The sequence below is a fragment of the Fringilla coelebs genome, assembly GCF_963513975.1.
Source record: "Fringilla coelebs genome assembly, chromosome: 30".
Classification (NCBI taxonomy): domain Eukaryota; kingdom Metazoa; phylum Chordata; class Aves; order Passeriformes; family Fringillidae; genus Fringilla; species Fringilla coelebs.
Window position 1 is genome coordinate 2,026,742 of NC_140056.1, and position 9,357 is coordinate 2,036,098.

At 69.7% G+C, this 9,357-nt stretch overlaps 2 protein-coding genes across 2 annotated transcripts; one reads left to right on the top strand and one right to left on the bottom strand.

The window, feature by feature from the left end:
- Positions 1–32: 32 nt before the first annotated feature.
- NCKAP5L (NCK associated protein 5 like) lies at positions 33–5,738 on the top strand. The gene is made up of 13 exons (XM_084223562.1): positions 33–170; positions 709–750; positions 835–941; positions 1,202–1,270; positions 1,379–1,417; positions 1,501–1,620; positions 1,708–1,821; positions 2,264–3,996; positions 4,070–4,223; positions 4,290–4,368; positions 4,452–4,736; positions 4,850–4,989; positions 5,314–5,738. Exons 3-13 carry the CDS (start codon positions 840–842, stop codon positions 5,548–5,550), a joined length of 3,072 nt encoding a protein of 1,023 aa, XP_084079688.1. The 5' UTR covers positions 33–170; positions 709–750; positions 835–839; the 3' UTR covers positions 5,551–5,738.
- A 126-nt stretch (positions 5,739–5,864) lies between these two features.
- On the bottom strand, positions 5,865–9,205 carry TMBIM6 (transmembrane BAX inhibitor motif containing 6). Its single transcript, XM_084223563.1, has 10 exons — positions 9,145–9,205; positions 7,807–7,908; positions 7,609–7,717; positions 7,393–7,513; positions 7,233–7,281; positions 7,025–7,122; positions 6,848–6,927; positions 6,657–6,757; positions 6,495–6,567; positions 5,865–6,408 (listed from the first exon to the last, which is right to left on the bottom strand). Exons 2-10 carry the CDS (start codon positions 7,860–7,862, stop codon positions 6,385–6,387), a joined length of 711 nt encoding a protein of 236 aa, XP_084079689.1. The 5' UTR covers positions 7,863–7,908; positions 9,145–9,205; the 3' UTR covers positions 5,865–6,384.
- Between the last annotated feature and the right edge of the window lie 152 nt (positions 9,206–9,357).

Below are 9,357 nucleotides of genomic sequence, written 5' to 3' on the forward strand. Positions count from 1 at the left end.
GCGGCTCCATCGCGGCTCCTCCCCGGCCGCGGCGGGAAGGCGGAGCCGCCGCCGCCGCCTCCCAACAATAGCGCGGCCGGGCCGGGCCGGGATGGAAACGCCGCCGCCGCCGGGACCGGCCCCAGGGCCGCTCTGAGCCGCGACTGGCGGCGCCACCGGGAGCCCCGGGCGTGAGTACGGGCCGGGGCCGGGGCTCAGCGGAGGGACGCAGTGGCACCGGCGGCGGGGGAAGCCCGGGGTGGAGCGGGGGGTGTGCGGCATTGGGGGGGGCCCGTCTGAACGCCGGGGGTCCTGTGCACCGGGGCTGAGCATCCCGGTGCTCCGGGGCCGGGGTCAGCCCCGCGGGTGCTGCGTATCCCGGTAGCCCGGAGGTGCTGCACATCCCGGTGCCCCGGGGCTTGTGTCGATTCCGGTCCCGGTGGTTGCTGCACATCCTCGTGACCCTGTGCCGGTGGCGGTCCCGGTCTTCGGGGTACAGCGGTGCCCCGGGGCTGATGCCGGTCCCGGTCTCAGGGGTGCTGCACATCCCGGTGCCCCAAGGCTGGTCCCGGTCCCGGTCCCGGGCGTGCTGTTCATCCCGGGGCCGATCAGCTTCCCCTGTAGCAGCGGGAAGGAAGGGGGCAGCAGGAGGGGTCCCGGCGGGAGGGAGGGGTCAGGACTCGACCCTGGAGGCTCCATCCTCCTCCTCAGCCCAGTTCTCCCTGGCAGGTGACACCGCACGGCTTCGGGGCTGGGGACATCCGGAGCCAGGTAAGAGGGTCGGGCTGTGCAGGGCCTGGAGGTGCCTCAGGCCGGGGGCCAGCAGGTGCCCGTGGTGATTCGTGTCCCCCGCAGCAGCGATGTCGGAGAGCGTGGCCGAGGCGCCGGGAGCCGGGAGCCCCGCGGCGCTGGGAGAGGCGGGCACCAGCCATGAGCTGCTGCAGCGCCTGCGGGAGCTGGAGGTAGGCAGGGGTGGCACCACCGGGACATGGCACCACTGGGCAGCCGTGGTCACCGTGCAGGCAGTGCCAAGAGCCAGCTGTGGCCAGTGCCACGGAGGCACAGCCTGGACACCGTGGTGATGGGTTGCACTTCCCAGTTTTTCATGGCGCTCCAGGGGCAGCCCATCCTGCTGTGTGTGGCACCAGGAGACAGAGGGTCTGCTTGGTGTCACGGGGATGTCCCCTGAGCTGTGCCCTGAGCTGTCCTTGCTCTGTTCCAGGCAGAGAACTCAGCCCTGGCCCAGGCCAATGAGAACCAGCGGGAGACGTACGAGCGCTGCCTGGACGAGGTACCGGAGAGCATCCCCACACTGGGGGCACCTGTGCCCACCTGTGTGCTGGGGCAGGAGGCTGTGTGTGCCCTGTGCCCCAGCCCAGACCTCCCTTCTCCTCCCCAGGTTGCCAACCACGTGGTGCAGGCACTGCTCAACCAAAAGGTGGGTGTCAGGAGGGTGTCAGGGGGCTGGGAGGATGTTGAGGGGTCCCGGGGGTCCTGGCTGACCCCTCACACCCCGGCCAGGACCTGCGTGAGGAGTGCATCAAGCTGAAGAAGCGTGTCTTCGAGCTGGAGCGGCAGAACCAGGTGCTGAGTGACCTGTTCCAGCAGAAGCTTCAGCTCTCCACTGGGTCCCTCCCCCAGGTGTGCCTGGGGCTGCGCTGGGGCTGGGGGGGCTGGCATGGCACAGAGCCCCCCCAAAGTTTAACCCAGCATCTCTCTCTTCTCCAGCTGCCGCTGCACCCGGTGCCAGTGCCCCCAGATGTCCCAGTGACCCCCCAGCCAGGCTCTGCTGAGCAAGAGCCCCCCCAGCTGCTCCCTGGCCTCTGTCTGTCCCTGCCTGAGGTGGGTACCAGTGTTCCCAACCCCTTCCTGTCCCAGTGTCCCCCTCTCTGGGCAGTGTCACCCCCTTCCCCACTGTCTTTTCCCAGTGTGTGGTGTTACCAGGCCTGTGACACGTGGCTTCCCAGGCCCACCGTGTCCTGTCCTGTCCTCCTCCCTGGATCTGGGGGGTCCCCATCCATGTGCCTATGGCACTCTCAACAGCGTCCCCGTCCCTGTGGTCCCTGTGGTGTCACCTCTCCAGGTCCACGGTGTCCACCTCCCCAAGCCCCTCCATCTGTGATGCCTCTGGCTTCAAAGCCCATTGCCCCAGATGTCCCTGTCCCCATTATGTCCCCATCCCAAAGCCTCTTGTGTCCTTCTCTGTGTTTCCAGAGAGTTCCTCTCTGGTACCAGGGGCCTCAGTGCCAGGTGCTCACAGGGTGATGGAACCCTGTCCCCACAGGTGCTGCCACCAGTGCCATCGGGCAGCCCCGGGCTCAGCCCCGGTGCCCCGCCCCTGGACGCCCTGTCCCCATTCTTTAAAAAGAAAGCCCAAATCCTGGAGGTGCTGCGCAAGCTGGAGGAGACAGACCCTCTGTTGGGACCCCCCCCTGCCTCCCCCGGCTCCCCCGAGCCCTGCGCAGCCCTGGCTTGGCCCCCCTGCCCGCTGCGGGGGCCGGGGGCGGCGGGGGGCTGGCGGGGCACCGAGGGCAGCCCCTGCTCCTCTCCCGAGGAAGGGGGGCCGCCGCGGGGGGCTCTGCTCAGCGCCTTGGCCGAGCGGCTGCTGCGAGGTGACGGGGGCGGCTGCTGCCGGCGCAACGGGGAAGCCCCCGGGGGCCCCCCCCGGCAGCGGCGTGGGGAGCACCCCGCCTTCCTGGGACTCTACACTCCGGGCGAGGAGAGCCCCGAGGGGGGCTTCACTCCGCTCTCACCTGGCGGGGTCCCCAACCCCCTGCCCTCCCCCACCAAGGTGCTCAAACTGCCGCCCCCCCCCGCGGGGCTGCGCCTCAGCCCCCAGCTCGCCCACCCCTCCAAGATCCCCTGTCGCGGTGCCCACCCCGAGGCCTCACCGGTGCTCAGCCGCCGCCCATCCCCCGATGCCGCCCCAGAGCCCGGCTCCGCCGAGCCCCCCGCCTTCCCCCACCCCCGCACCTTCGAGGCGGTCGAGCAGCCCCCCGGGCCCCCGGCACCCGCGGCCGGCGCGGAACGGGCGGCCGCATCCCCGCCCAGCTCTCGCCGTGGCACGGGGGGCTCGGCCCCCTGCCGCCGCCCGGGCAAGAAGCCCCCCGAGCCGGGCTACCTGCCCTTCAAGGAGCGCCTGGCAGCCCTGGGCAAGCTGCGGGGGGCTGAGGGCCGCGAACCGCCCGGCCCGGGGCGGCCCGAACGGGGCCACGGGGCCGAGCTACGCCCCCCGGCCCGGGGGGGTTTGGGGGGCAGCCTGAAGCACCCCGAGCCAGCGCACGGCGCGGAGCCCCTGGCCCGCTGCTACTCCTCCGGCTCCATGGGCGACCCCGGCAAGGTGGGGGGCAAGGGCCGCCCCGGCACCGGCCGGACCCCCTCCCGGACCCCTCCCACGCCCCCTGCCAAAACCTCCCGCAGCCCCCACGGCAGCCCCACCAAGCTGCCCACCAAGGCGGGCAAAACCGGGGCACAGCGGGGCGAGGAACCCGCGGGCGCCAAGGCGGGCGGGGGTCCCCACAAAACCCCCGCAGACCCCGCAGAGCCCACGGGGCCGGCGCCGAGCGCCGCGGGGCACTCGGCCATCGAGGAGAAGGTGATGAAGGGCATCGAGGAGAACGTGCTGCGGCTTCAGGGGCAGGAGCGGGCGCCGGGCGCCGAGGCCAAGGGCAAGGCGGCCGGGCTGGCGAGCTGGTTCGGGCTGCGGCGCAGCAAACTGCCCGCGCTGAGCCGGAGAGGGGACGGCGGGCGCGGGCGCGAGTGGGCTGGGACCCCCGCACCCCTTCGCCGAGAGGTCAAGCTGGCCGCCCGCAAGCTGGAAGCCGAGAGTCTCAACATCTCGAAGCTGATGGAGAAGGCGGAGGATCTGCGGAAGGCGCTGCGGGAGGAGCACGCGTTCCTGCAGGGACTGGCGCTGGAGAAGGGGCGTCCCCGTGGGCCCCCGCGAGGCCCCGGCCCCCTCCCTGTCATGTACCAGGAGGTGACGGCCGAGACCTTCATGCAGCAGCTGCTGGACAGGTGAGCTCCCACCTGGGTCCCCTTGGGGTGGGGGTGAGGGTGGGGTGTCCCTCTGATCTCTGCCTCCCCCCAGGGTGGACGGGAAGGACGTCCCCTACGAGACCCGCCTGGAGCACAAGCGGGAGCTTTGTGACCTCCGGAGGGTCCCCCCCGACGCCAAAGAACCCCGGCTCTGCCGCCCGCCCCGCAACGGCATCGTGGGACACCTGCGGGAGCCCTCGGACAAGGTGAGGACCCCGCAGGCCTCTGCTCCGGGGGGACCCCGCAGCCCTTCAGCCTCTGCATCCCCGCAGGTGCCCGACGTGGCGCTCCGGGATGAGCTGCCGTCCGACGAGAGCCTGTCCGAGTCGGGGACCGGGCAGCATTTCGCCGGTGAGGGGGTCATGGGGAGCTTCGGGCGGAGAGGGGGCACGGGAGAGGGCTCCCCGGCACTGACCCCTCCCCTTGTGCCGCAGCCTGCGGGTCTCTGACGCGGACACTGGACAGCGGGATCGGAACCTTCCCGCCCCCCGACTATGGGGGGGTCCCCGCCAAGAGCACCCCCAAACCGCGGGGCCGCCCCGAGCCGCTGCCCGGGGCCGTGCCGGCCGCTGCCACCAAAGTGCCGCGCAAGGCCCGGACGCTGGAGCGGGAGGTGCCCAGCGCCGAGGAGCTTCTGGTACCGGGAAAACACCGGAGCGCTCCGGGCTGCCGCCTCCCGGCACCCCCCAGCTCGCACGGGCACCGCGCCGCACCCCAAGGTGGGTGTCCCCCCCTCCCCCCCGTGCCGGATGTGCACCCCGGGGGGCTCACGGTGGGGAGATGGGGGGCGTGGGGGCCCCGCGGGTCAGCGCTGCCCCCGTTGTTCCCGCAGACACCGGGGATGACGCCAGGAAGCCCCGGCGTGTCCAGCAGAGCAAGAACTGGACCTTCCCCAACGCCAAAGCCTGCGGTGCTGCTGACCCCTTCGTGTGCCCCCCCGGGGGGCTGGAGGGGCTGCATCGGCCTGTGCAGGTAAGGGCAGCTTATGGGACCCCAAAACCTTGGGGTGGGGTCCCCAAAACTCCAGAGTAAGGACACTGAAACTCTGGTGCAGGACCCCAAAATCCTGGCAGAGGGACCCCAGACCCTCCTGCCCATGCTGTGGGGATGAAGCCCCGGGGAGAGGCTGTGGAGGGAACACTCCCCAGAGTTCTGTGATCATCTGCCACGTGTGGCCCGCAGTGGGGGAGGATTTAAAGTGGCCCTGGGGGGGACAGAGGTTCCCCAGCACGGGGGAGTGATGGATGTTGCTGTCTGCCACAGGCAGCCCCCCCTGCCCACGCTGTCCCTCCCCAGGCCCCCGTGTGCAGCCCCGCGGGGCATCGAGGGACATCCCCGGAGGCTCCCCCACCTCTGCCCCCCGCCCTGAGCACTAGCAGCAGCCGGACCCCCAGCGCCTCAGACGTGGGGGACGAGGGCAGCACGGAGGCGCGGTCCCGGGACGGGGGGCACGGCCCCGCCGGGCTGGAGCACTCCGAGTCCCTCAGCGATTCGCTCTACGACAGCCTCTCCTCCTGCGGCAGCCAGGGCTGAGCCGGCCCGGCCCCGCTCCCGCGTCTTCCAGCCCATCCCCGCTGCTCCCCGCTCCTGCTCTGAGGGTGCTGCCCGGGCTGGGAGTGTCCGGTGTCCGTCGCTCCCTCTCCCGGCTCTCTCCGATGGTGCTATGGCCCTGTACAGCCCCCGCCGATGGGTTTTTAACTCAATAAAGCCACCCCCCCCCAGCCCGGGTTATTTATACACGTGGTGGTGCTGCAGCCGTTGTGTCCCCGCGCTCCAGGGAGGGACAGAGGGATGGGAGGATGGACGGACGGACGCGGGGGATGGAAAGAGGGGGACAAGAGTTTGGAGTCTGAGCGATTTATTGAATCATCCCGGTGTACAAAGAGCGGAGATGGCGGGACTGGGAGCGCTGGGAATGCCACGTCCCCACGGCCCCCTCCCAGCACACGTTCATTTCTTGGCACTGGTGCTGAAGGGGAGGCTCCACCAATGAGTTTGGCTGAGGGGGGGTCCCACCAACAACCCCCCAAGGGCTGGTTCTGGGGCCTCACGGCCTCCCGGGGAAGGGTAACACCCCGGGTGGGGCTGGGGACAAACCTCGGAGGAAAGAGGACACATGGGTGACCACTCCAAGGGTCACAGGCTGGGGGAAAACCAAGGGGAGCCAAACTCCAGCAGGATCCACAAATTGGCTGGTTTTTAATCAAAAAAAAAAAAAAAAAAAAAGCTGAACGAGAGAAAAAACCCACGAGGTGCAAAAGCTTCTGGCTGCTTCCTCGGCAGCAAAGCGCAGCCCCTTTAATGACAGAGAGGGACAGGAGGGGACATGGGGACACAGGGGTGGCTCTGCCTCGGCCCAGAGCCTCTTCACTTCTTCTCCTTCTTCTTGTTCTGCAAGAGGAGAGTGGCCATGGTCACCAAGGGCTCTGTCACTCTGTCCCTCTGTCCCCCTGCCCTGCCCAGGGCCCCTCACCCACCTCGGACATGCCCAGGATCATCAGGAGCTCCCGGAAGATGTTGACAAAGTCCAGGAAGAGATCAACGCAGTGCCTGGCAAAGAGAGGGAGGGAGGGATGGATGGATGCTCAGGGAAGGCCACCCTGCCCCCTGTGTCACCCCCCTGTGTCCCCAGCACCCACCAGATGTAATCCTTGTCCCCGCTCTCCGCCTTCTCGATGATGAGCTGCGTGTCGAAGAGCACGAAGCCACACATGATCATCAGAGCCACGTACAGGTTGGCCTGTGGGGGTAGAGAAGCATCAGGTGGGGACAGTCCCCTCCCTGCTGGTGTCACCTGTCTGTCTGTCCATCCTCAGCAGGCTGGACTCACCGTGAAGAGCCAGGTGGATCTCACAAAGGCATTAATCAGAGTGGAGAGAAGCAGCAGGGTGAGGCCGGAGAGCAGGAAACCTGCAGGGTGAGGGAGTCAGGGCCAGGTCTGGGGAGAGCCCACCCCCAAAGAGGGGGTCCCCAGCGCCCCCAAAACCCTCCCCAAAGCCCCTCTCACCTCCTAGGTAGAGGTAGCTGCGGCGCCGGGCGTACAGGGCGCTCAGAGAGAAGCAGGCGAAGATGGTGGCGGTGCCCAGGAAGGCAGTGGGGATGATGCTAGGGGCAAAGAGAAGGGGGTCAGAGGATTTTGGGGGCCACCAGGGGGGTACACAGGATTTGTGTGGCGGCTGGAGTTGGGGAATGGGGTCTGGGGGAGTGTCTCCTACCTGGGGTTGATGGAGATGCACATTTGCAGGAGGGGTCCCAGATTGATGCCTGGAAGGACAGAACTGGGTGTCACCAGAGCCATTCTGGGGGGTTTCATCTGCCCCTCTGAAGGATTTGGGGTCCCTTGGGATGTGGGGGGAGTCCCCAGTGCCCACCTACCCGTGAGGAAGGCGAAGCCAACCAGCATCCCCAGCCTCTTCTGCTCGGTCTCACGGCTGTGAGGGGTGGCTGTGAGCCAAACCATCAGCCCCAGTGCCCCCAGGCCAGTCAGGAGCCCAAACTGGGAGAGGGAGAAACAGGTGAGGGCTGGGCATTGCCTCAGCTGGGTGCTGCAGGGCTGGGGGTGCCACCTGCAGCCCTGCAAAGGTCCCTCACCTGGAAAAGGTGGGTCACCACGTTGATGTAGGCGCCCGCAGCTGCCACGAACATGCAGATGGCAAAGCTGCCATAGACCCTCTTCAGGTGCTCCTGGGTGGAGGCCGAGCTGTGGGTGAGGAGGAGGGGGTGGTGAGGAGGGCAGGGAGAGCTGGCACAGCCCCCCCGAGCCCCCTGCCCTGTTTGTGCCTCACTCACATGTGGGAGAACTTGAACAGGGCATCAAAGTTGATGCTGCGGTCGAAGACGTTCATGGTGCCAGGCTGGGATGGGCCCACGGCCGCTCCACAGGGCTGCAAGCTGCCAGGGGAAAACGGGGTCAGCAAGGACCTGGAGCCCACCCAAAGCTCCCCAACCTCCCCCAGGAGCTGAGTGAGAGCCCAGGAGCTGCTCTGGAGCCTCCCCTGTCCAGCTGGTGCAAGCCCTGCCGCCTGTTGCAGGGCCAGGGGGTGTTGCAGGGCTGTTGCAAGGCCAGGGCAGCCCTGAGGGATCTGCAGCAGGGCTGCTCTGGGGCCAGGGGAGCTCCTGAAGGTGTCGTGGGAGCCCTGCTGGCAGCTGGAAACGTCTTTGTGCCAGGTGACTATTAGTGCCCGTAATGACGTCCCCAGAGGTGGCTCTGGCAGCAGGAGGCTCCCGGCAGGGCCTCCTCCTCCTCCTCCTCCTCTTCCTCGCCCTCCTCCTCCTGGTCCAGCCGGCTCGGCCGGCTCTGTCCCCTCTGGCACCTGCCAGAGCCAGACCTGCCCAGCCAGTGGCACGAGCCAGCTGTCCCCAAGGGACGGAGGGGACAGAACAGCGCCCGAGGGGGAGCGGGGTGGACGCTTCAAGCAGCCACCCCGGCGGAGAGGAGGCTCCAGGAGAGGAGCTGCACCGTGCCACAGCAGCACGGCCCAGGGGGGCACAGGTCACAGCCGAGCACGGGGACAGTGACACAGGGTGGCACCGGAGCGCAGCCACCGTTGGGCCGGTGCCACGGAGCCCTGGGGAAGCCCCGGGTCAGAGGGCAAGGCAGGGGAGGAGCCGCGGGGACAGTCCCGGGCGGGGTGTGGCGGCGGGGGTGTGCGTGACAGGGCTGCGACGGCCCCCCCACCCAGGGGTGACAGCCCTCGGGCCCCAGTGACAGCCGGTTCCACCGGGCAGGGCCCGCCGAGCGCCGGTGCCGGGCCCCGAGCCGCCCCCCCCGCCCCCAGCGCCGCTTTCGCTTTCGCTGCTGCCGCCCCTGGCCGGCTCCGAGCGACCTTTACCCACCCGCCGCTTCCAGCCCCCCCCCGCCCGGCGCTGCCCCGGCCCTTCCCCCGCTCCGCCGCCCCGCTCCCCCCCCGCTCCTCCCGTTAGAACCGGGCCGAGACCCCCGGGGCCCAACCCGTGCGCGCCCCCCCCCCCCGCCACGGGGCCTGGTGGGGGCGGGACCCCCCGGGCCGCTCGGGGTGAGCTCTGGGGGTGCTGTGGGGATCACCCGGGGTCCGCAGCCGCTCTGGGACCCCCGGGGGTCGCCCGGGGCCGCCCCGGGCCCGCCTCGCCCGCGCCCCCCGCCCGCACCTGCGCCGCGTCCGCCGTCCGTGCCAGGCCGCGAGCTGTGCGCCACGCCCCCGCCGCTCATTGGCTGGAACCCCGAGTAGTCCCGCCTCCCACCTCATTCCATTGGTCGTCGTCATCCCTCGGGGCGGGGCTCGTCTCGAGCCGCCGTCACGGTCCGGGCCGCGCCCGAGCGCCGCCGTTGGGCGAGCAGAGCCCGCCCCCGCGCTCGAGCGC

Coding starts and splice junctions, on each gene's coding strand:
- NCKAP5L (XM_084223562.1), top strand. CDS start 840: ATGTCGGAGAGCGTGGCCGAGGCGCCGGGAGCCGGGAGCCCCGCGGCG. Junction 1,271..1,378: donor ACGAGCGCTGCCTGGACGAG/GTACCGGAGAGC, acceptor TCTCCTCCCCAG/GTTGCCAACCACGTGGTGCA. Junction 4,737..4,849: donor GCACCGCGCCGCACCCCAAG/GTGGGTGTCCCC, acceptor TTGTTCCCGCAG/ACACCGGGGATGACGCCAGG.
- TMBIM6 (XM_084223563.1), bottom strand. CDS start 7,862: ATGAACGTCTTCGACCGCAGCATCAACTTTGATGCCCTGTTCAAGTTC. Junction 7,718..7,806: donor CTGTTCAAGTTCTCCCACAT/GTGAGTGAGGCA, acceptor CCTCACCCACAG/CTCGGCCTCCACCCAGGAGC. Junction 7,123..7,232: donor TGCATCTCCATCAACCCCAG/GTAGGAGACACT, acceptor CTTTGCCCCTAG/CATCATCCCCACTGCCTTCC.